Below are 24,925 nucleotides of genomic sequence, written 5' to 3'. Positions count from 1 at the left end.
ACAGCCAGAGCAATCTTCTAAAATACAAATCAGATCACAGTATTCCCTAACTGACCTAGAATAAGATCCAAGATCCTCACAGGCTCTGCAGAGTCTGCTCCTCTTTGCCCCTTATTTTCTGCAGCTTTCAGCTCTGCTAACCCTCCAGTCATCCTGACTTATTTCTATCCCCAAACACTGTGAGTCCATTCCTGCCTTGGTCCTTTGGGGGCATGCTCCCTTTACTGTAATGTTCTTTTCCAGATCAACCCAGGGCTTCACTCAACTCATTCTGCTTCAACTTATTATTCTCCCATTCCTGTTCTATTTTCTTCTTAGAACGTATCAGTATCTACAGGGATCTCATCTACTTGTTTATATTTTATTGACTATTTCCCACACCAGAATGTAACCTCCTCGAGAATGGGGGACTTACTGCTCTATTTCTGGCTCCTAGGCTTTCCTGAAATCAATATCTACAATAAGTATTTGTTGAATGAATGAGTAAACTCATATATATCACAACATTTCAGAACACCAAAAATAAAGAATAGATCCATAAGTTCCCAAGAAAATGGAGCCCGTTACCTACAAATGAGTAAGAACCAGAATGGTATGCCTTCTCATAAGCAATAATGACACTAGAAGAAAATACAGTGATACTTCAAAGTTCTGAGAGAAATGGTTTAGAGCCTAGAATTAGACACCCGGTCAAACCTGCAATCAAATATGGGAGCAAGGTCAAGAATTTTTTAACATGGCAAGACTCAGAAAATCTGCCTTCCCTAAACACTCTCTGAAAGAATTACTCACGGGTATCCTCAGCGAAAAGCAAAGACAACTGATCCCCAAACAAAACATAGGATCCAGGAAAGAGCAATATATAGTAAAACTAAGTCAGCACTGTAATAAATAAAATAAACCTCAGAATTAAATCTGTGCAGTGGGCCGGGAAGGCAATTAGTCCAAATTAAAAACAAGAAATAAGAGGACTCGGAGGGGGAAAAAATGTCTTCAGAAGAAAATAATCTGTAAAAAAATTATATAATTAAGACACCAAAAGGATTTTACTGATAAAGGAAAAGTATGAAATAATACCATGTTCCCTCTTTGCACTCCTATTCCCAATTGTTTTTCTCCTGGTTTTTACATTCCAATCTCTTTTTAAAAATATAACATCAACTTTATTGAAATATAGCTTATATACAAAAAATATACAGATTTCCAATACACAGTTCGAAGAGTTTTGACAAATGTCTGGTACATTGTAAATGTGACCAGTATAATTGCAATCAATCTAGATGTAGATTTACATCCATGTTACATCCACATCCCTCCAGAAATTTCCTTTGCAGGCAACCCCCTCCTCAACCCCTTCTATTACAGAGTCCTGGCTTTGCCCATTCTAGAACTCCTTATGAATGGAATCATACAGTAAGCACTCTTCAGTGTCTGGATTTATTCACTCAGCATGAAGTTTTTTTCCAGTCATCATGTCTGTGGCAGGTACCAGAAGTCTGTTCTTATAGTTGAGAAGTACTGAATCTCATGAATCATGGTCTCACTTTTGTTTGTCCATTTTCTTGTTGATGATCGTTTGGGTGGTTTAAAGTTTTTGAATATTATGAATAAAGCTGCTGTCAACAAAATTCTACAAGTCTTAAGAAGGATATAAGTTTTGATTACTCTGCAGAAACTCTGGGATTGGAATTGCTGGTCCATAAGTTAAGTATAGATTTAACTATATCAAAAAAACGCCCAACTGTTTTCCAAAACAGGTGCACCTATTTCAACAAATAGGTGTACATTTCAAAAATAATGTATGAAAATTAGAGTTGTCCCATATGGTCAACATGCAGGATTGTCAATATTTTTAATTTTAGCCATTTTAGTGGGTGTATGGTGGTATCTCATCGTGGTTTTGATTTGAATTTCCCTTATGACTAATGATACTGAATATCTTTTCATGAGCTTTTTGGCCATTATATCTTCTTTTGTCAATATTCCCTTAGCCATGATTTTTGTTACATTGCTTGCTTTCTGACTTCTGAGTTGTAAAAGTCTTTTACATGTTCTGAAAATCACGGTTTTTTCAAAAAGTATAGGGTCCCAAATGTTTATCCCAGACTGACTTTTAATAATAGCATCTCAGAAAAAAGCAGAAGCTAATTTTAAAGTCAGATTTATCACGTTTTTGCATGTGATTTTGCCAATTGTTTTCTATTTGCCCCATCTATTTATCCTTTTCCCTTTTTCTTCTTTTTCTTTTGAGTATTTATTATTCTAATTCACCTCATCTGTTGAATTATTAGCTATAATTCTTTGTTTTGTTATTCTACTGGTTTCCTAATGTGTACAGTATATGTCATTATTTATAATACTACAGTTTTAAGTGGTTTTATATCACTTTACATACAGCATAAGAACCTTACAGTAATATACTTCTATTTCTCACCCCTAGGATCATGTGCTATTGTTGTTAAACATTTTACATTTACATAAGCTGCATCATTTTTAAATAGCCAATGATCTTTTTAAAGATATTTTAAAAAGAAGAAAAAATCTTATACATTTATAGGTGTAGTTACCATTTCCAAAACTCCTCATTCTTTGTGCAGATCCATATTTCTATCTGCTATCATTCTTCTCTTCCTGAGGACTTTCTAAAACAGTAATGTAGTCTGGGTCTGTTGGTAATGAATTGTTTTAGCTTTTGTCCATATGAAAACAATTTATTTTGCCTTATTTGGAAGATATTTTTGCTGGGCATAGACATCTAGGGAGACAGCTACTTTTCTTTCAGCCAGTCCTTTAAAGACTTCTGTCACCTGCAAAATCTGCCAGCATCCTCGTTTTCATGCTTCTGCATACAATGTGTCTTTTTCTCTCCGATTGCTTTTAAGACTTTCCTCTTTATCACTATGGGCTTTGAGCAATTCGAGATTGATGTGCCATAGCGTAGTCTTCCTCAGATGTCTTGTGCTTGGGTGTTGAGACTCCTGCATTTCCGGGATGTAAAAGTGTCTGTAGAAAGTGTAGAAACTATTTCACCATATTTTCTTTTCCTTTCTTTCCTTCTTTCTTTCTTTCTCTTTCTTTCTTTCTTTCTTTCTTTCTTTCTTTCTTTCTTTCTTTCTTTCTCTTCCTTCCTTCCTTCCTTCCTTCCTTTCTTTCTTTCTTTCTTTCTTTCTTTCTTTCTTTCTTTCTTTTCTCTTCTTTCTTTTCTTTCTTTGTCTTTCTTTCTTTGTCTTTCTTTCTTTTATTTTTCTTCCCACTTTTTCCTCTCCTTTGGGCACTCAAGTTACGCACATAGGAAGCCACCTGAAGTGGCCCCACAGCTCACTGATGCTCTGTTCATCTGTTTTGTTTTGCTTTCTTGTTCTTTTTTTTTTTCCTTCTGTGTGTTTTATTTTTGAAAGTCTTTATTATGCTGGCTTCAAGGGCACTAATTTTTTTTCTTTTGTGAGGTCTACTCTGCTGTTAGTCCCATCCATTGTAGCTTTCACTCACACGCTGATGTTCCCATCTCTAGAAGTCAAATTTTGGTCTTTTCTACACCATCCACGCAACCACTTCACTTTTTGGACATAAGGAATACAGCTGTAATAAGTGTTTTAACACTTTTGTATGCTAATTCTAACATCTGTGCCAGTTCTGGGTTTTAATTCGTGGATTTTTCTCCACACATAGGTTGTAATTTTCTGCTTCTTTACATGCCAGGTCACTCTTTTTTGGGTACCAGACGTTGCAAATTTTACTTTTTGGGGTCCTAAATATTTGTGTATTCCAGTAAATATTCCTGAGCTTTGTTCAGGCATGTAGTTCACTTGCTGGAAAAGCTTGATTTTTTTAGGCTTTGCTTTTCTTAAAATTTGTAGGTGGGACCAGAGCAATGTCTATTCTGGAGGGAATTATTTCCCACTCCTGAGGCAAGACGCTTCTGAGTACTCTCCTTGGGGTCCTGTGAATTATGTGGATTTCTGGTCCAGCTGGTGGCCGGGCACACTGTTGTGGGCCCTGTGTGAACACTGCATGAGCACTGTTTCCCTTTGTGTGGACAGCTGCTCCCACAGGAGTAAGATTTACTCCTTACTCCCAAGGAGTAAGATTTAGTTTTGGGATAACAGCTTTTACTCTGTTTGTATATAAAGCATTTACTCTGTTTGTATACAAAAAATTGTATATACAATTTTATATACATATTAGAGACGCATACAGTACATAAATAGCTGGATGGATCTACATTTATATGTGTGGTCTTAAAACTTCATGGGGGAGAGTGACTATGGAAAAAATGTCTAAAATGACTCGTTAGGGGGTTGATGATCTGGCAAGGTTGAGAAATGCTGTTCTAATGACTGAGTGGTTCTCTCTCCTGCCTCAGGGAGTGTCTCCATTTGTGCTGATGAGCACTCTGACGAACACTGGTCCCCGGTAGCTCTGTTCTCTGTCCGTGCAGCTCTCTCCTCTCCAGCACCCTGTCCCGCAAACTGTACCCATCTTGGTCTCCCAGGTTCTCAGCCCCACTTCCTTGACTCAGGGGTGCTTCTAGCCTCTGCCTCGCTTTCCCCTCCTGGCACAGGGCCTGGAAGCTCTCTCAAGGTAATCACTTAGGGAAATCGCAGGGCTCACCTCATCTGCCTACTTCCTCCAAGGGATCACTCTCTTTCTATGCCTGAGGTCTAGTGTCCAAAATCCATTGTTTTCTGGGTTTTGGTTGTTTTATGCAGGAAGGCAGGTCTGCTCCCCATTACTCTGTCTTGGTTGGCAGTGGAAGTTAGCTCTATTCACCTTGAACGGCACAGGTTCTGTGGCCTGGGGTCCCAACCGTCTACTTCTAGGCAGGTTTAGTTATACTATTCCCATAACAAATTAATTCTTACGAAATTATAACATGATAAAGGCTGGTTATTTAATTTTAGAACCAATCTCAGAGGAAGCATGGGAAGTTTATAGTTACGGGACAGAATATGATGTTACCCAGAAACAAGTTATATATGTGACAAGTATGGGCGTGGTGGTCAGCAAGGGTGGGCGTCAATGGAGGGAAACAGTGGAGAACTCTAATTTCCTGACCTAACACGGCAGTGGATCAAAGTACGATAGTCAATAATTGATGTATCAAGAAACGGTTTAAAATACACTACTTAACGCCATAATGGTACACCAGCAGCACGAAAACGAAAATGTTCCTGACAGGGCTTGGGAATGAAGGGAAAGCAAAGAGAAGGAGCAGTGAAGGGAGCCATATTTTTCCTTTTCCTTTGTGTAGAGTCACAGATCTCTTAAGGTTGATAAAGAAGCAGCGGAGGGATGAGCCTCTTCTCTATCGCTGCCCCACCAGCCACATGTGGCAGTGGAGTTACTGAAATGCGGCTAGTGTGACTGAGGAAGCAAATTTTTTATTTCACTAAGTTCTTATTAATTAAAATGTAAATTTATGGCCACACGCGGTTAGTGGCTATTGTATTCGATAGCACAGATAGAGATGTTTCCATTATCATAGAAAGTTCTATTGGACACCGTTGGTCTAGAGTTTGGGAGGCAATTACCAGAAGAATCAAAACCAGAAATGATTAAGCATGATAAATTCTTGGCGCTGAGGCCAGGGGGAAATGGAAGGAGAGTTTTACTCTCATATTAGACCTTTTAATACTTTGAATATTCATTATCTATATCATATCTCACTATATGTCCAGAACGCTCATCTCAACCTATAATCTCAAGCCACAACAATCCATTCCCAAAGGACTTTTGTGATTTTGGGTTTAGAGTAAAAAATATTTTTAGAGGGAAGACATTTGTTGTTATAAATTTTAACAGTCATATTTCACCTAAGTTGTTAATTTCTATTTTCCACCTAACATCTGCGGCTTTGATAAAATGCAAAAGTATTGTAGTTCATGAAATTGAACTGCTGTTCATCACTTTCCAGGCCACAGCTTTACTTTAAATATTCGATTCTTTGGTTTCTGCGGCCCCTAAAGAGAGTTTTACCTTTTCTTGACAGTAAAAGTGGGAACTTATCAGAGAGAGGATGGCATTTGTTGGCAACATGTGAACATCTCCGCCTGGAGGAGGACTGGCCAAACCACTCCCGTGGGGAGCAGGAGATAGGCCGTGTGGGCGGCACATGCACTTTTTAATTCACATTCTTTAGCATTTGACCTTTTTAGTAACAGGGAGCATACATTTCTCTACAATTAAGTAAAACTAATAAAAGGTAGATTCGATATAATAAAAGTAAATATTGGGCACTAGCTTTTTAGGAAACCAAGACCAAAATCCCTGACAAGGCCCTCCACCACTCATTCCACACCTCCCCCCTCTCATCGTCTGCACCCCAGTCTCACTATCCTTCTCTGGGTCCTCAGGCATGTCACCCTCCCTCCCATCACCGGCTTTGGCAACACGCTGGGTTCTCTCCCTAAATTGTCTGAATTTCACCCTCTCCTGACAATTTTTGCCTCCAGGTCTCAGCTAAAATACAACTCTCTCAGAGAATCTTCTGTGGCAGCTTGCATATTCCAAAGGTGATCTTAGTATCTCCTGGCCTATATCCTCTTCTGCAAGACAACCTTGCCGCTTCCCTAGCAAGAGAGGGAGTTGATTTCTCCACCCACTTGAACCTGGGCAGACTTAGTGACATACTTGAATAATATAATGCAGCAGAAGTAACATTCTGGGACTTCTGAGGCTAGGCACAAGAAGTCTCAAGAAGACCAACAGCTTCTAGATAGGTCTTCTGGAACACAGACTCTTGGAACCTAGTGCCCTGCTATAGGAAGTCCAAGTCACATGGAGAGATGATATGCAGATGCTTTGGCTGACAGCCCAGCCATGTGAGGGTGCCAACTTGCAAGACGGCACGTGTAGCCAGTCAGATGACTGCAGTCCCAGCTGACATCTGCCAGTGACTGCATTATAGACCCCAAGCAAGAACCACCGAAGTGAGCCCAGCCAACCCAAGACATAAGGACTGTTTTAAGTTCTCAGGGTTGAGTTTCAGAGCAATAGATACTCAGTCCATCTTCCAAGGAGGGTGAGGCCTCTGTATACTCTCATGGCTCTACCTTTCAAGAATCACTACCGATGATCATACAGCAAGTCCGCTGTGAGCCAGGCACCTTACACACACCGTCTTATTCAGTCCTCACAAGAATCCTGTGAGGGAAGGAAGCATTTTTTTAATCCTTCAATTACAGAAGCAAGAGAGTCTGAGCACACTTCCTCTCAGTACTCAGCTAGGATGTGAGCCCAGGTAGCCCCTCCATTGCCCTCGCCATGGTTTGTAATTGTACCTTCTCTTTGTAATTATTTAATGTCTCCTTCTCAAAACCACATTGTGAGTTCCATGTGGGTTGGGACCATGTCTGCTCTTGTTCATGGTGGCCCCTGGTGTCCAAAATGTGTGCTCGGTGAAATCAGAGCAAATCTCAGTGGTTTCTAGGGAGCTCGTGTTCAGAGTGAAAGAGAAATAAAATTACCTCCTTGCTTATGACATAGTGCTCACCTTGTAGTTAAGGATGAAATATATATTTGGAATTCAGAAGAGTACAGATGGAGGTTGGGGAACACAGGCTTCAGGGCAGGCAGCTCTGGGCTCAAATCCTAACTTGAGCAGTCTGTGACCTTGGCCAAAGTCATCATCTCTTCACCTATAACATTGGTTAAGTATCTTGCCAGTTGTTGAGAGGATAAAATGACATATGCAAAGTCCCTAAATACAGTCCTTGCTTGGCACACAGCCCCAACAAAGGGTCCCACTGTCAAACGTAACAAACAGAAAATTCTTCCAATTCATGGTAAATGTCAGGTCTGTTCAGATCAAAGCCTAGCTTGGGTAGGAGCTCCTACTGAAGACGGTAAAGAGAAATCTAGCGGGGCTTTCTCACTCAGTGGGTGGGTACAAGGGAGTGATGCTCTTGAGGTCAATTTTGCATTTATGTCATTTCAACCTTTGATTAAAGATTCAACGCAAAGTATCCAATGTACCAGGTGAGGCCGCATGACGAAGGCTGCAAGCCGGATGACTCTCCCCGTCCAGCCCCACCTCCGTGCAGGTGGAGAGCATCCTCCCGAGGATGCAGGCCACCCAGCTGGGGAGGGACTCCACCTGGCCCAGACTCCCAGGCCACACCCCTGCCCTGAGACGGAGGAGGTGAGCATTTGGGGTTTAGAGGCCTTCTTTCCCACCGTTCAGAAGCTGTAGCTGCTAGAAGCAGAAAAGAGACCAATACTTGCAACGGCTCAGGTATCAGAGAGGATCCACCTCACAAGCAGATGCCTCGGGATTTATTCCGTGGACAGGTCATCCACACGACTGCTGGAAACCTGGTGCTTGGCTCTGTTTGCAGGTTGCCAGTGTGACGTTTCGTTTCTCACTGGACTCACCAGGCATTGGCCGTAGTCCCTGCGCAATTCTGCCCGACTCTTCACGTTCCTGTATCCTCCCCAGCGCTACGCCAGTTGTGTTCATGGACTTCCCATCAGATGTTTCCCTTAACTAGGGATGATGCAGTGTGTGTGCACAGTGTGACTGATGTACACATTAGTCAAACTAAAGGGCGTTATTTGTTTGACTTATTGTAAGTAAACAAGTCTCTTACAGTAAGAGACTTAAGTGGGGGTTCCCCCATATAAGGAAGGTAGATGAGGGAGGGAAGCCGGCCTGTCAAACCGCTGTCGCCACAATTTATGAACTTAGGAGTGTGTCCCACGTTTGTTTGACTAGTGGGGTTGTAATAAGGCCCTCACAGGTTTGAGTCGGAGCAGACCAGTTAGTCCTTTGTAAGAGAAACCTGCTTACAAAGGTCATAAATCAGAACTTTGGCTCAGGGCCAGGTGACGAATGGTTCCCATTTCCGTATGAAGACGAACAGAAGAGAATAGCTCAGTTGGCCATGACTGCATGTTCTGCTGATCTGAGCCACCATCTTCTTTAATGAAGGACGGGGGCCTCACTGGGGCGGGGACTAGGCAGACAGGAGGAACATGGCAGCTTCGGGAGCAACTCCTCAACTGATGTGCCTTCTTGTTCCCGTTACGTGGCCAATTCCTTTGAAGAGATGGGTCAAAGGAAGGTTGCTTTTTTTTAACTGAGGAAAAGTAGAGCAAACCCGGGGCTGGGTGCAGTGCCCACACCCCCCTCCACCCTCCGCCCCGGCAGACTTCGTGACCTGGGGTTGTGCGTGATATTGTCCTTGTCCGCAACCCCTGCACCTAGAAAGGAGTGTCAGGAGCAATCATCTCAGACTCCTTGTGTCCTCAAGTTGCCCATTCCACACCTGTATGACCTACAGCAAATCACAGGGGCCTTGCTCTCCGAGTCATTCAAGCCACACCTCCACTGATGCCTGCCACGGCTGTAAATGTAGCACTGCTTTCAATCTCATTCTATTGTGAAAAGTCATTTTTTTATTATTTTTGGATTTCACCGTGAAGTTGAATATTGCTACTTACTTGCCAGCTGAGTTCGAGGATTATTAACAATGGTCTAAATTATACATCATTTTATTTCTCACTCTATAAAGCTACTTTTAATTCGTTGCTAGTCTCCCCCCCACCCCCCCACCCCCCCACCCCCGCTTTTTTTTCTGTGTGGAGTTCATTTCCGAGCAGAGAACTGAAGCTACCTACCCGCCGGGCGTTTGCCGGGGTGCGCCGGGAACCGCGCAATCATTCAAATGACAGATAGGTTTAATTTTCTAACTGGAATTACACGGTGCTGAGAGCCAGCGAAGACGCATACCTTCACTTAAGCACACTCTTTAGAATGCAAATGACAAGAACTGAGCAGAGAAACTGTTTTTTAAGAGGATGTTTAGGAGTCTGGGCAGAAATAAATACATCAGCCTGAGCGTCTTCCTAACTGGGAGGAAATAGCAGATTACGCATATTTATCTGGCTCGCAGACCTGAACCACTGAAAAGAAAACGGACAAATCAAGGAGGGTTGCTGAGGATTTAGAGCTTTTACTCTTCCAAAATCTGAAAGCAGGTTTGGTTTGGGAGAAGCAGTAATTAGGCTGCAGTGTCTGGTATGTTTTCAAAACTAGCACGAAGTTTCACCGATTTAGAAAATAAAGCCTTGGATTAAAATCCCAGCTGGCCGAGGACAGCTACACGTGCCCCAGCCGCTCTAACTGCCTCTGACGGACCCCCTGCACGGTCTGGAGGCACCCGTCACTCCAGTGCAAATTCAAAGCACAAAGCGGCATCTCGGTTCCTGGTAGAATCAGTCAGCGGTCGTTGCGCAAAGTCGTGAGCACCTTCCTCGAAGCAAAACCACTAAGCCAGACAACTCATTTTTGACAAAGCTGGTTCAACAATCGGCTCCTCTGAAGAGTAGAATATTCTTAACTAGAAATTTTAAAAGTGAAAACTTTCATTAAGTGCATGTACTGCTATTGGAGAAATATCATAAAACATCGTTTTAATGTGAACACTACTTCATACAATGAAAAACTATTTACAATGTGTTGCTTCCAGATTGGCTGCTTTTACATTGTATGTCTACCCAGCGTGTGTCTTCAGCCGGGAGCTGCAGTCCTTGTACCCGACGGCTCTCCAAGGCCCCTGGGGACTCGGAGCATCTGTCCACTTACATTCTCCCTAGTAATTATGGCTCAGCAGGCACGCCACCAAAATCATCTATAACCCAGAGACTCTGGCAATCGTATAGAAGTAAAATGCGTAGATTAGGTTTCTGTCCAATAAATACTAATTTGACAATACAATCCATTTCCATCTTAAGAAACTGTTTTCAGTTAGGAAAACATTTTTTCTCAACGGAACTAGAACGAATAGTCTGTGGTTCACCCTGGAACTGTTAACGATGTCTTTGTATACAAATATAGCATATTTTGGCCAGGAATATAATTTCTTGTTAAAGAGTTTATTTGCCTTCACACGCAGAATTGCTACATACATTCACAGTTTTAAGAGACTGCAATTAGCTATTCCAGTTGTGCTTTAAAATCCCAAATATTATTTTCATTAGTGAGTGCAAAGCAAATGTCCCACTTGACTACAATTGGTCCTAGAGTTATAAACTCCATAATGGTTTCTAGAAAATTCCTTCAATCTCCAGTTTCATCATTTGCTTTTTCAGGTATGACTTCCAGGCTCCGACGCGGCTTCTGAACGTCGGCATTTTCTGTGCCTGGTTTATTCAGCCCACATGAAACAGCAGCATAATGGATTTGTTTCAGGTTCTCCAAGGTCTCGTTCTTAGCATATTTCAAAAGATCCGCTTGTCCCTGTAACAAGACATGCAATTAAATGTTAGGTGTGACTAACATGACTTCTTGTTGCAGTCTGACAATACAGGTGTTCCACTGAAATAGAAATATTTTGATGCCACAAGAGGGCATGTTTATCTGCTATTGGCACTGTATCCGAATAGGTCAATTGTAATAAAAAACAAGACTGTCTTCCCCGTTTTCCACATCAAGCTCCAAGACCGTGCTGCCTCTTTGGTTCTTTCCCTTTATAAATCTGAATAGAATGCTGTGTGTGTGGACCATGGCTGTCTGCCCTGGTTAGAATTACATCTTTTTGTAAATTGTTTGGCCCATCTTGGTTTTTTCCTTTTAAGATTTGCCTTATTTTTAGCTTCTCATTCTGAAGTAAGTATAAATTCACAGGATGCAAATATAATACAGAGAGGTCTCATATACCTTTCCCCAAATTTCCCCCAATGGTTATGGCTTACATAACTAGAGTACAAGGTCCAAACCGGGCAGCTGACGTTGGTGCAATGTACATGTATAGCTCTGTGTCACTTCATCCCATGGGGAGATTCACGTAACCACCACTGCAATCAACACACAGAGCTAACCTGCCGCCACAGAGACCTCCCAGGCACCAGGACTCTACGGTCACACCCTTCCCCATCCCTCCACCATCCATAGCCCCTTGACAACCACCAGTCTGTTCTCCATTATAAAGACTTGCTTTTGAAGCAAGCTTTGGCAGATAGGCACCCAGCAGGTTTTCACGGACTACTTGCTTAAAGGAGGAAGGAAGGAAAGGATTCTTTACTTTCAATAAACTTTCTTAGCCAAATCTTAATTTCTTTAGTGGGGTGTGGCCATCCTCTCGACATACACGCAGTCTAACACATAGGTCAAGACACAATGGGATGGACTGAAGCACCAGTCACTGGGAGTCTGGAATCTGAGCTGATTCCAGAGCTCAATGGAGAGTTTGTCAGCCTCATCACTCTTGACATATTGACCAGAGAATTCTTTGGCCGGGTGGACGCGTGGACGGCTGTCTTGTGCATCTTGGGCTGGTGAGCAGCATCCATGGCTTTTGGCCCCTTTAGACCAGTTGCACTCCCTCAGCTGTGACAACCAAAATGTCTGTGGATGTTGTCAAATATCCTCTGGGGGGTGAAACTACCCATATATCAGCTGACCATTTCAAGATTACTGGTTAGGAGAGATGATGTGGTACTCCACTGTAAATTCCAACATTCCTACTTTGGTCGTTTGTTCTATTTTCCCCTCTGATATTTAATCTGCCTTCCATTAATAGTTGTTTCTACTTATACTATTACCTTTCCTTCTCTCCTATTTTGTCTCCTTCCTCGGGCTCTAAATTCATTCTGTTATTCTCTTTATCATCCCTCCATACTTTGGCTTTTTCTTTGTCATACTTAGATTCTTGGTACTATCCCGTCTTTCTCCTGTTTTTTTTTTTTTTTCCCCTTAACTGCCTCTCAGCGTGCATCCCATTAAAGTGCTCCTGTACAACAAAAGCTGGGGGCCATTGCGGAGGCAACAGGTAAGGACTTACCTTGGAAGGCAACTGGACTACAATCAAATCTCAGCCTCTGGTGAGACTAAATTGCAGCGTAATCTTAAGCCACTATGAGGCCGGAATCCACAGAATGGTTTGCTGTTTACCACTTACTGTTCATGATTTTCCTGCTTTACAAAGACCTTTAATTAGTAACTATAAATACATGCTCCATTGCTTAGTTTAACTGAAGAGCTTCATTTTTATTCATTCTTAACTAGTCACTGAACTCATATGCTGAAATTTTACAAGCAGTAAGGTCTTTGTACATAAATATAGCATATTGTGCCAGAAATATAATTTCTTGTTAAAGACTTTATTTGCCCTCACGTGCAGGATTGCTACATACATTTATGGTTAACAGATTGTAACTAGATATTCCACTTGTGCTTTAAATTCCAAATATTGTTTTTAAATTAATTAACTTTATTTTTTAGAGCAGTTTCAGGTTCACAGTAAAACTGAGCAGTTAAGTACAGAAATTTCCCGCATGCCCCAATCCCCGCATGAGGCGTAAACATCTCCACTACTGACATCCTGCCCCACAGTAGTACATTTATTGTAACTATAGACCTACACTGCACATCATTATCGCCCAAAGTCCATGGTTTACACGAGGGTTCACTCTTAGTGTTGTACATTCTGTGGGTTTGGACAAGTGTACAATGACATGTGTCCCATTACGCAGCATAGTCACACTGCCCTAAAAACCCTCTGTGCTCCCCCTATTCATCCCTCCCTTCCCCTTAATGCCTGGCAACCACTGATCTTTTCACTAACTCAATATTTTGCCTTTTTCAGAATATTATATAGTTGGAATTCTACAGTACGTAGCCTTTTAAGATTGGCTTCTTTCACTTAGTGATATGCAATTAACTTTCCTCTATGTCTTTTACGGCTTACTAGCGCAGTTGTTTTTAGTGCCAAATAATGTTCCATCGTCTGGATGTACCACAGTTTATTCATTGACTCACCTACTGAAGGACATCTCAGTTAAACCCAAGTGTTGGTGCTTATGAATACAGCTACTATAAACATCCATGTGCAGGATTTCGTGTGGACATGAGTTTTCAATTCATTTTGGTAGATACCGAAAGGAGCATGACTGCTAATATCATACAGCAAGAGGATGTTGAGTTTGGTAAGAAACTGCATCCCGTCTTCCACAATGGCGTGCCGCTTTCTGTTCCCACCAGCAGTGAATGAGAGTTCCTGTTGTTTCACATCCTCACCAGCATTTGGTGCTGTTAGCACTTTAGATTTTGGTCATTCTAAAAGGTACACATTAGTGTCTAATTTTTGTTTTAATCTGTAGTTCTCTAATGACATATAATGTTGAACGCCTTTCTACATGCCTACTTGCCATCTGTATGCCTGCTGTGGGGAAGCGTCTGCTCAGATCTTTTGTCCATTGTTTAATTGTTCATTTTCTTATTGTTGAGTTTTAAAAGTTCTTTGTATGTTTTAGGTAACCATTGCTTATCCGGTGTGTCTTTTACAAATAGTTTCTCCAAGTTTGTGGCTTGTCTTCTTGTTCTCAACTTGCCTTGCAGAGCAGAAGTTTTTAATTTTGATAGAGTCCTGCTTATAAATTCTTTCTTTTCTTTCTTTATTTCATGACTAATGTTGTTGGTGTTACACCTAAAAAGTCATCACCATACCCAAGGTAAGCTAAGTTTTCTCCTATGCTATTTTCCAGAAGTTTTATAGTTTTCCATTTAGGCCCACAATTGGCTTGAAGTTAATTTTTGTGCAGGGTGTAAGGTCTGTGTCTAGATTTTTTTTTTTTTTCTCTTAGCATGTGGATGTCCAGTTGTTCCTGCACCATTTGTTTAAATGAGTATCTTTGCTCCATTGTATTGCCTTTGCCCCTCAGTCAACAATCAGCTGACTAAAATTTATGTGGGTCTATTTCTGGGCTCTCTATTCTGTTCCATTGATCTCTTTGTTCTTTCATCAATATTACACTGTCCTGATTACCACAGCTTTTTTTTTTTTTTTTTAAGTTTAATTATTTATTTTGAGACAGTGAGAGCCAGGGAAGGAGAGAGAGGGAATGAGAGAGAGAATCCCAAGCAGGCTCTGCACTGTCAATGCAGAGCCCGATGCAGGGCTCGAACTCATTAACCCAGAGACCATGGCCTGAGGCATAATCAAGAGTCAGATGCTTAACCAACTAAGCCACCCAGGAGCCCCAGTTACTGTACTTTAGAGTAAATCTCAACTTGGGTAGCGTCACTCCTCTTTGTTCTTTTCCTTCAAGACTGTGTCATCTATTCTGGGTCTTCTGCATCTCCATATAAACTTTAGAATCGATTTGTCAATATCTACAAAATAACTTGATGGAATTTTGGTTGGGATTATGTTGAATCTATAGCTCAATTTGGAAAGAAATGACATCCTGAAAATATTGAGTCTTCTAATCCATGAACAGGAAGTGTCTCTCCATTTATTCATTTCTTCTTTGATATATTCGATCAGTTTTGTAGTATTCCTTACGTAGATCTTGTACATATTTTGTTAGATTTATGCCTCAGTATTTTATTTTTGGAGATGCTAATGTAAGTGGCATTATATTTTTAATTTCAAATTACCCTCGTTCATTGCTGTTATCTGGGAAAGTGATGGACTTCTATACACTAACCTTGTATCTTGCAACCTTGCTATAATCGTTTATTAGTTCCAGGAGTTTTTTGTCAATTCTTTTGGAATTTCTACATAGATGATCATGTCATCTGTGAACAAAGTTATATTTTTTCCTTCCCAATGTATAACTTTTATTTTTCTTTCTTGTCTTATTGAATTAGCTTGGACTTCTAGTACAATGATGAAAAACAGTGGAGTCAGGGGATTTCTTTGCCTATGTTTGCCTAATGGGAAACGTTTGAGTGTTCCCACCATTAAGTATGATAGTTAAAGGTGTTTTGTTCTTTATCAAGTTGAGGAAGTTCTTCTCTTTCTAATTTGCTGAGAGTTTTTATCATGAATGGGCACTGGATTTTGTCAGATGCCTTCTTGCTATCTAGTGAGATGATCATGTGATTTTTCCTCTCTAGCCTGATTACACTGATTGATTTTCGATCGTTGCACCAACCTTCATACCTGGTATAAATCTCACTGGGTCACAGTGTATAATTCTTTTCATACATTGCTGGATTCAGTTTTTTAATATTTTCTTGAGGATTTCTGCATCTATGTTCATAAGAGATATTGATCTGTAGTTTTTTTGGTAATGTCTATCTGGTTTTGGTATTAGGATAAATGCTGGCCACGTACAATATATTAAAAAGTATTCCCTCTGCCTCTATTTTCTGGAAGAGATTGTAAAAAAAAAAAACTGGCATAATTTCTTCCTTAAATGTTTGATAGAATTCACCAGTGAACCCATGTGAGCCGGTGCTTTCATTTTAAAAGGTTATTAATTGTTTATTTGACTTCTTGAATAGAGATAAATCTATTCAAATAGTCTATTTCTTCTTGTGAGTTTTGGTAAAATGTGCCTTTCAAGAAATTGGTTCATTTCATCTAAGTTATCAAATTTGTGGGAATAGTGTTGTTCGTCATATTCCTTTGCTGTCCTTTTAATGCCCATGGGATCTGTAGTGACATCCCTTCTTCCATTACTGATATCAGTAATTGGTGTCCTCTTTTTTTCTTCCTTCATAGTTAGCCTGGCTAGAGACTTACTGATTTTAATGATCTTTTCAAAGAACCTTCTTTTAGTTCTATTGATTTTCTCTCTTAATTTCCTGATGTCAATTTCACCGATTTCTGCTCTAATATTTTTATTAATAAAAATTAGTAGGTCTATGTTCAAAGTGCTTCCTTGGCATGTCCTCTTAGACTTCACGTGTCCAAAACTGAGTTCCTGATATCCTTCCTACCAGCCTCTCTATAACCAGCTCCTCTCAGGGTAAGACAACTCTGTTCTCACAGTGACTGAGAACACAGACCCTAGTACCATTTTGACTCGTCTCCTTTTCTTTCATCCCTCATCCCACTTGTCGGCAGCCTCCATTATCTCTGTCTTCAAAAAATATACACATATACAGGTTCTCAGCACTTCTTACCACCCTCATTGCTACCACTGGCAGCCTGAACCATCATCACCTCTCTCTGAGTTTATGACAACTGGCCATCTGGCTTCTCCTCTGTCAACATGACAGCCAGAGACATACAACTAAACACAGTCAGAACATGAACCCCCCAACCCGTGGCTCCTCGTATAACTCAGACTGAGAGTCAAAGTCCTTTCTCACAGCCCCCGAGCTGTCTTCACCCTCTTCATCACCCCACCTTGTTCACTAAGCCACTGTGACACTGGGCCCCTAAATGCTCCTCAGACACGGCAGGTCCTCTCTGGCCCGGCCTCAAGGTTGCACACTCAACATTGCTTATGCAGGGAAGGCTCTCGCCCCAGAAGGACACACAGTTTGCTCTGTCACCTCCTTCGGGCCTTGACTCCCTGACAGCCTTTCCAAAATGAAAAATGCCACCTCTTGCCCCCAACTCTTCTTGCCCCTTCCCTGCCTTGCTTTCTCCATGACATGTTCTGTGTTGCTTTGTTTACTGTCTGTCTCTCCCATTAAATGTGAGTTCCAGGAGAACTGGGACTTTCACGTCTTCAATCCGCTGCTGAACCCTCACCCCTCAAGCCTACAACAGCACCAGGCATACAACACAGGCTTAAGAAATGTGTTGAATGGGTATAATGACACTAAGATGTGAAAGTCTCCTCTTTAATCCTCACAGTGGCCTCCCAGTCATGTGCTTCACCTTTTTCTCTGCATTTATATATATATTATGAATAGGTATTGTATTTTTTACAGAAATGAAATCAAGCAAACCCTGCCATTCTTCAGTTTTCTTTTTTTCACCAAAAATCATGTCTTGGCAATCTTTCCATGTCAGCATATATAGATCTGCCACAGGATGACGGGGCATTTAAATAGAAAAATCCCCAGATGGTATACAGGATAATTAATGTGGTAATAACGAATTCTTTATCTGGTGGAATCTTGGTTCCCAAGTTTAGACAGGTCATTACCACACTTTGAACGGATCAGGCTTTCCACACCTAGCCAGGGGAGACACAAAGGACCCCCAGAGCTGGGGAGCTGCTGAGTTTTATCCCCGGCACTTGTATTTTGTTCTGTGCGTCCACAACCGCACGTCTGACACGTCTCAGGATTGTGGCATCCAGCGGGAGCAGAGAACAATTCTGAACAAGGTGATGATGGTGTTTGCTGTAGCAGTGTTCACGTCTCGTTGCTTCAAAAGAGCAAAGGCTATTTAAAACACCGCCGCCCACTGACACAGGGCATCTGGGTTTGAAGACTCCTACGAAACTGGCTTTGCAACGTTTCCAGTTGAGAAACTCAAACCCTATTTGGTTTCACACATTCTGTTTTGAATTTCAAAAGTTATTCTATTTGGTTTTCATCTCGAAAGAGTTATAACAACCTTAGGTCATAATATTTAAGGTTCCTACTTAGACTCGGAATATAATCTTTAAAAGACATAGCTAAGGGCAGGGCTGGATCCCAGCGGCTCTTGTGGAGAGCTGGCCGCAACTGTGCTCCTTCTGGCCCTGCCGGCGGCTGCCTGAGATCAGGTCAGAGGTCGGAGCAGCCGGGAAAGGAATGATGGCAGATCCCAGACACCAGGGCCAGTGCCCCAGCCATACTCAACACTTGGCCAATCACCAAACTTTCTGTCTGACCATAAAAGATGCCCTGGCTTTTAATATGTTAAAAATACTTCAAGGCACATCTGTTAGTCCTACATAGTTTTTGAATCTAAAATTAACAACCACAATTCACTGCTTTTATTTAGACTTAGAGCTAAAACTATAGGGATTGTACACTTCCGTTATCCTTTTTCAAAGCTTTTTATTCCAACTGTCTATTAGAGAAGAACAGAATTGTCTTCCTTCTGAGATGAGTGAACCAGGGTGGCCACAAAGACTCCCCCGACCTCTGCCACCAATCCATGCAATGGCCACGTGGCTGAGAGCTGGAAGGGGCAAAAATGGCCATCTGCCGTTCCCTGGGAGTCAGCAGACACGTTTCTTCCACATTATAAGCAGGTGGATGGAAGAGGAAAAAAGAGGATACCCATACCATTTTGGGAGTCTGAAGGAGGCACAAAGGTAGTCAAAAAATTTTTAATTTAATGCAAATAAAGACATAAGCTATCAGTGTCTGGTTTGACCTCAGCATGTCTGGGGCCCACACTGACTTCTGGGTTGTTCTGGGACTAACGGCCCCAGCCCGAGAAGCTTCATTTGGATGGCATGGACTAGGCTGCCTCCTTCCTGCTTCTTTGTCCACTCAGGAACAAAGCAGCTTCTAGGCACCTCCACCGATACCTTCCGCTCCCCCAAGACATGAAGCTAACTCTGGGATAAAGAGAGGGGGGCAGACACCTGGAGAGCGCCAAGGCCTAGCAGGAAGACAGACTGCCACCCTGCAAGCACCTAGCACCGGCCACACGCTGACCCCTTACTCAGCAATTTGCCATGCACGCGTCCTTATCTTTCCTATCACCCAGAAGGCTGCAAGAGTTTTCCTGTCCCCTCCCTCGGCATCACTCTGAGATGACAGCACAGGGACCTAGGGTTTTTCTGGCTGTCTCTTGCCAGAGAATCTAAATTGCAAAACCCTAACACAAGCTCATAATCAGGAAACATTTCTTGGAAAGAGAGTGACTAACGTATGCCGGGCACTGTATTAAGCCCTTCGCAAAGACTATCTCGTGACAATCTCAGTTCTGTGAGAGCTACTGTTACTATTCCCAATTTTGTAGTCAAGGACATTGAGTTTAGAGGGATGAAGGGGCTTACCCAAGGCAGAGCCTGCACAGCAAATTACACTTAAAAACATACAACTTTCTCTCTGTGTGTTCTGTTTTCTTTTTGGATTAACTAAACCACAGGGCCCAAGCTATACAGTTGAGCCCACACATTACATGTGACACTTGAAAGCAAGCAAAGTGTAACGTCCACTACATTTCTAACATCCCCAGTATATCACCAATGGTGCAGGCAATTCCTTCTTCCTGTGCTTAAACACAAGAACAGAGACACAGATTTCCATTCGTATTTGTTGAATGAGTAGGGAGCGAACAACACCATGGTGGGGCCACGGAAATCCTGGCCCCGGTTCTAAGCTGCCTCACTGCACTCCGAACGCTCCCCTTGAGAGGCCAGTGTGGCTGGCCAAGGCTGTAGCACATTCGTCAGAGTTAAGGAAGGCCTTCTTCCTACTGACGTCTCAATAAACCTTACACTTGAACAAAGATCCCCTGATCATCAGTCACCTGAAGTTGGTGCAACAGAGCATAGCAGCATGTGCTCGGCTGTGGGACGATAAATGCATGTTAAATGTTTCGTGATTTTTTTCTGTCCTATTGGCTTCCCCTGTGCTCAGTCACATGTGTGAAGGGAGTGACATGTGAATTGCAAGTGAATTCCTCTCTTCTCAGCAAGAAGACTGCCTTCCGTCTCCCCTGACTCCATCCCAAAGGGTTTGCAGGTGCTGGCCAGGTGGAAAGGCCCTCTGAGAGTATGAAGAACGGTTCTGGGAGCAAGACTCCTAACCCTTAGTCTTCGCCTTAATCCAGAGAGACATTTAAGCTGTATGAAGCAGTGTCCTGATTATGCAAGCAAAGTGGGTCGGTCCAGGACTATCCTTGCACCTCGATCCCCTCCCCACTGCCGATATTTTGGCTATTTCATCACATTTACAGTTGTTTCTCAGCTTCACAAGGTTGTGCTCAAAGGTTTACGCACACTTTAATTTAAAATTTTTAATATAAGATGCAATTTAAATTCAGAGTGGGTGTCTTTCACCTCAGAAACTATTTTACGTGTCACTCAACAAAGATGGGGGGGTGGGTGCTTCCAGGCATTCCTAGGCAGCACAATGGAGGAGGTCTAAGTTGGGCCTTGACATGGGCGGGAAACGATTTCAGCAGAGGCCAAGGGGCTGTGGAAGACGCTGCCTTCCTTCCACACGTGACTCTACGACTCCCAACAAGTGATGCCTTTGGGGCCTAACCACGGCTTAGTAGCATGATTTCTATGCTACAAAGCTTTCTGAGTTCCAACTGTGGTTACATCTCCCTCTGATAATGGGAATGAGCATGCGAAAAGCTAAGTCTCACACTGGCAGTGAGAGCTGGCCCCCTACAGTGGGAGACGACCTCCCCTGACACAGAGCTGGTGGCTCACGTGGTAGAGGGGGGGTGAGGATTTCAGGAGGTGCCGTTGGAGGCTGCAGACGGTGGAAGTGAGCCATGACCTAAGCATAGAAGACAGGAGGTCAAGAGAGTGTTCCAGGCAAAGGGGCCAGGGCCAGAGGGGAGCAAGGGCAGTGTGCCTAGTGTGTAGAGAGAGAAGGGGAGAGCAAGGGGATGCTGAGGGATGAGCAGGGCCAGGGCCACGAACACGGAAGCTTCGAAAACGCTAGTAAAAACAGCACGCACAAGCACTTCCCTCGCACTGTTAATTTTTTAAGCACACTTTTTGCACGATTAAACGTTAGCTGAGTGATCACAAATTCCACATTAGTGGGATCCAAGGTCTGAGGTTTTACTGTGTTTTAAATGGACCAGAAAGTACAGCCTGTCTAATGACAGGCACTACCATAGTTTGGTTTTCTGAGTCATTCTGAAGAGTCTTCACATGCTAAAGAGAGGAATGGCTTCCAGCCAATTACAGATTTTCAGGAAAACAGGCAACATAATACATCACCTAGTACATAAAATAACTAAAGGATATTAACATCAATAAAGAAAAGGAGTTGCCCATGGGCCATCACAGCAATGTTCAGAAAAGGAACAAATGTCATTCTTCAGTCTTCAAGGTAAGTACTATACCTCAGGTAAAAACAAAATCAAGATGAACATCTCAGCAGGTGCAAAGACTGTCTGGTTTAACTATTTATTTTTGGCAGAAGTCTCATTTTCCTAGAGAGAACAAATCTCTAATTACTTCTAGGGCTTAGCTTTTAGTCTTGGTTTTGAGGGCGGATGGTGCGGAACAGGAAGAGCTGGCTTGGCAGCAATCCTTCTGGAAAACATCTTGGGGTTGTAATAAACTTTATTTGAGTCTGTGATATGACACAGGTGTTAGAAAATCCAGCATAATTTTGGCCTGTATTGACAGTAAGATAATTTTCAGATTATGAAGAAAACCATACTGACGAGTCCTACCCTGGGGCCGTCAGTGCACTGCGTATCCAAAGTATGGGGATAATTCTGGCCACCCCATCTTATGAAGGACACTGACAAACCAGAGCCATCAGGAGACCAAGGGACCCAGTGAGGAGGGGATCAGATGCCATCTCACCCTATTATCTGCAGAGATTGAGCATGTCTGACCTGAATCAGGGAGGTCTAAGAGAAGGTAATGATAGTTTGCAAAGGTACAAAGGGATGTTGAGGAGGAGGGAATAGAATAATTCTGTGCTGCTTTGAGGGTATTACTGGAACCAGTGGGTAGAAATGAAGTTACAGAGAGATAAAATTCCATATACTGTATGGCAGAACAAAACTAAGATTGCATGACAGTGGAGCAGGCTGGCAATCTGGTGGGAGCAGCAGGAAGGTGGGTTTGATGACTTTATGGGGTTGTGTGGCCAAGCCTCACAGTGTATCCTATACCCTTCTAAGGGAAAATGCGTCATTGGCAGGTTCTGCCACTGTGGTAGACTATCTCCAAAGGCAGGTGCCATAATTCCTTCCATCTCTGTCCAGGCATGCTACTCCATCCACTAAGAGGCGGAGTCCACTTCCCCCTCCCTTGAATGTGGGCTGGAGTTGATTTCCTTTGGTCAGTAACATGGAGGAAGTGGTCTTAAGAAGCCTGGCAGCTTCTCCTTTTGTTTTCTTGGAATCTCATAGCAATATAAGGAAGCTGGGGCTGGACTACTGAATGACGATGGGCCATGCAGAGAAAGGGAGAGATCAAGAAGAGGGGGACCCAGCCATTCTAGCCATCCCTGGTGACATGCCAGCCACGTGAGTGGAGCCTTCTTGGCTAGTCCGGGCCCAGCTGACCTCCCAGCTGAACCAAACCAACACCACATGGAGCAGAAACACCACCCAGCTGACCACAGCTAGCCCACAGAATCGTATCAAATAAGAAGCTGTTGTTTTAAGCCACTAGTTTTGTCATGGTTTGTTCTATGGCAACAGAGAACTGAAATAGCCAGTCAAGGCGGCCGTATTTTGTGCCATGTAACAGTGCCTTCCTGAGCACAGTGGATTGAAGCAGGTAGAGAACCTGATCCAAGGAGAACTTAATACGAGAGGAGGCTTATACCTTTAGGACCGCAGGTCTGGATGTGAAAGGAAAGGGTAGGCTCAGCCGATCAGATTTCCTCTCCTTGGAATTTGAACTAGGAAATACAAACAGATTGAGAACTTGGAATGAAACCTTCTAAGGTACAGTTGGGGCCAAACCAAGACCACAGTAAGTCATAGGGCAACAGAAACTTGAGTGAGCAGAGGGAGAAGGACAGAGAGAGGACCATCGGCCCCCGGGGAAGAGCTGCCCCGGGTGCTGCTGGGCTTCCTGGCTGCCCTTTACTCCTGTGAGGCTGGAGCACGGCTTCCGGTCCCAGAGCTCCCTGGCCTTTCACAGTCCTCCCCGAGGCCAGCACCTCTCGCCCCTCCTCTGTGAGCTGGCCTGCAGGAGTTCTGCCTCTTAGAACCAAAACAGAGCAATTAAAGCAGGGCTCTTCTACCATGAGATTCCACCATCTTAGGAAGGGTAATAAATAGAAACAATAAAAATTATCACCAGTACAGTGAGCGTTTAGCAAATGAAAAATAAAGGGAGAGAAACCTCTTAATTAAGCTGGTGGGCGGAAAATATTAACAGGATATCCTTCCCACATTTCTGGTGAAATGAGCAAAAAATAGTAAAATTGGCAAACACACACACACACACACACACACACACACACGCGCGCACACATACAACACAAGCAACAAACAAACAAAGGGGTATGACATAATTTAACAAACTTCTGAAACTCACAGAATTCATAGTGGCAATCCTTAGAAGTCCTGAAACTTTTAAGAGCCCAGTCAAACTGCAAAGACACAAACTGAGTGCCCTTTTCTTTTATTTCTTTAAAAAAAATTTTTTTTCATGTTTATTTATTTTTGAGAGAGAGAGAGACAGAGCACAAGTGGGGGAGGGGCAGAGGCAGAGACACAGAATCCAAAATGGGCTCCAGGCTCCAAGCTGTCAGCACAGAGCTCAACTCGGGGCTCGAACTTGGGAATGGCGAGACCATGACCTGAGCTGAAGTCAGCCACTTAACCAACTGAGCCGCTCCGGTGCCCAGTCCTTTTTGTTTACTTCTGCTTGATGCAACAGAAAAGGTGATGGGACAGAGGGTAAGAAGAAAGAGGTAACGCAGGACAAGTGAGGAATCGGACTGACACACATAGAAAACTGGACACAGTATATCGAACAATGATGTTCTGACAGTGCAACACAGTGAGCCCTGATGGAAGAGATACAAACGGGGGTCCAGCTCCCTGTGTGGAGGGGTTCCAGGCTGCAGTGCAGGAAGGCAGAGCCTGGTGGCCCCACCAAGCCAAGGGGATGGAGTTTGGAGTTCAGGGAGGCTAAACAGCTGGGATGTACAGGGTGGAGCAGTGGGGCTCTTAAACAGCTACTGTCAGTATCTGGTTCGGGAAGACGAAGGGTATGATGAGCACCAAAAGGAGAGGAGTGGGAAGCTGGATGGGATTAACGGCAGAGTAGGCACTGTAGAAGATACAGCAGTATTGGTTGAAGATGTAGAAACCATGGAAAACTATTTTTTAAGAAAAGAAAAGAAAAGAAAAGAAAAGAAAAGAAAAGAAAAAAGACCTAAAAAGAAATGAATCTTTTGGGAAAATATCAAGCAGTATACATGTATAATAGGAGTTACAGAAGGAAGAGAGAAAGGGTAAGACTGAAAAAAAGATTTAAAGAAGAAATGACTAAAAAATTTTCCAAATCTGATGGAAATTTCCACATGTAGAAGAATCTTATTCTTTCACATATAGAAGCATCTCAACAAACCCTAAGCAGAAGAAACATGAAGAAAACCAGACTGAGGCCCATCATAATTCTT

The 24,925-nt window shown here is 42.7% G+C and overlaps 1 protein-coding gene across 3 annotated transcripts in view; it reads right to left on the bottom strand.

Annotated features, from left to right (window-relative positions):
- Window positions 1-10,856: 10,856 nt before the first annotated feature.
- PLCL2 (phospholipase C like 2) overlaps window positions 10,857-24,925 on the bottom strand; it is a 195,382-nt gene continuing 181,313 nt past the window's right edge. For 2 of the 3 annotated variants that reach the window (XM_060638594.3, XM_060638597.3), the window contains exon 6: window positions 10,857-11,239. In XM_060638594.3, coding sequence (XP_060494577.1) covers window positions 11,060-11,239 — 180 coding nt within the window. In that variant the 3' untranslated portion in view covers window positions 10,857-11,059. Of the gene's footprint in view, window positions 11,240-12,664; window positions 23,189-24,925 lie in introns of those variants that run through there. The other variant, XM_060638595.3, reaches the window with a different exon arrangement.

Source organism: Panthera onca, chromosome C2 (genome assembly GCF_046562875.1).
Source record: "Panthera onca isolate mPanOnc1 chromosome C2, mPanOnc1 haplotype 2, whole genome shotgun sequence".
Lineage (NCBI taxonomy): Eukaryota > Metazoa > Chordata > Mammalia > Carnivora > Felidae > Panthera > Panthera onca.
The sequence above is the reverse complement of the archived record's forward strand: the minus strand, read 5'-3'. Positions and strand labels throughout refer to the sequence as shown.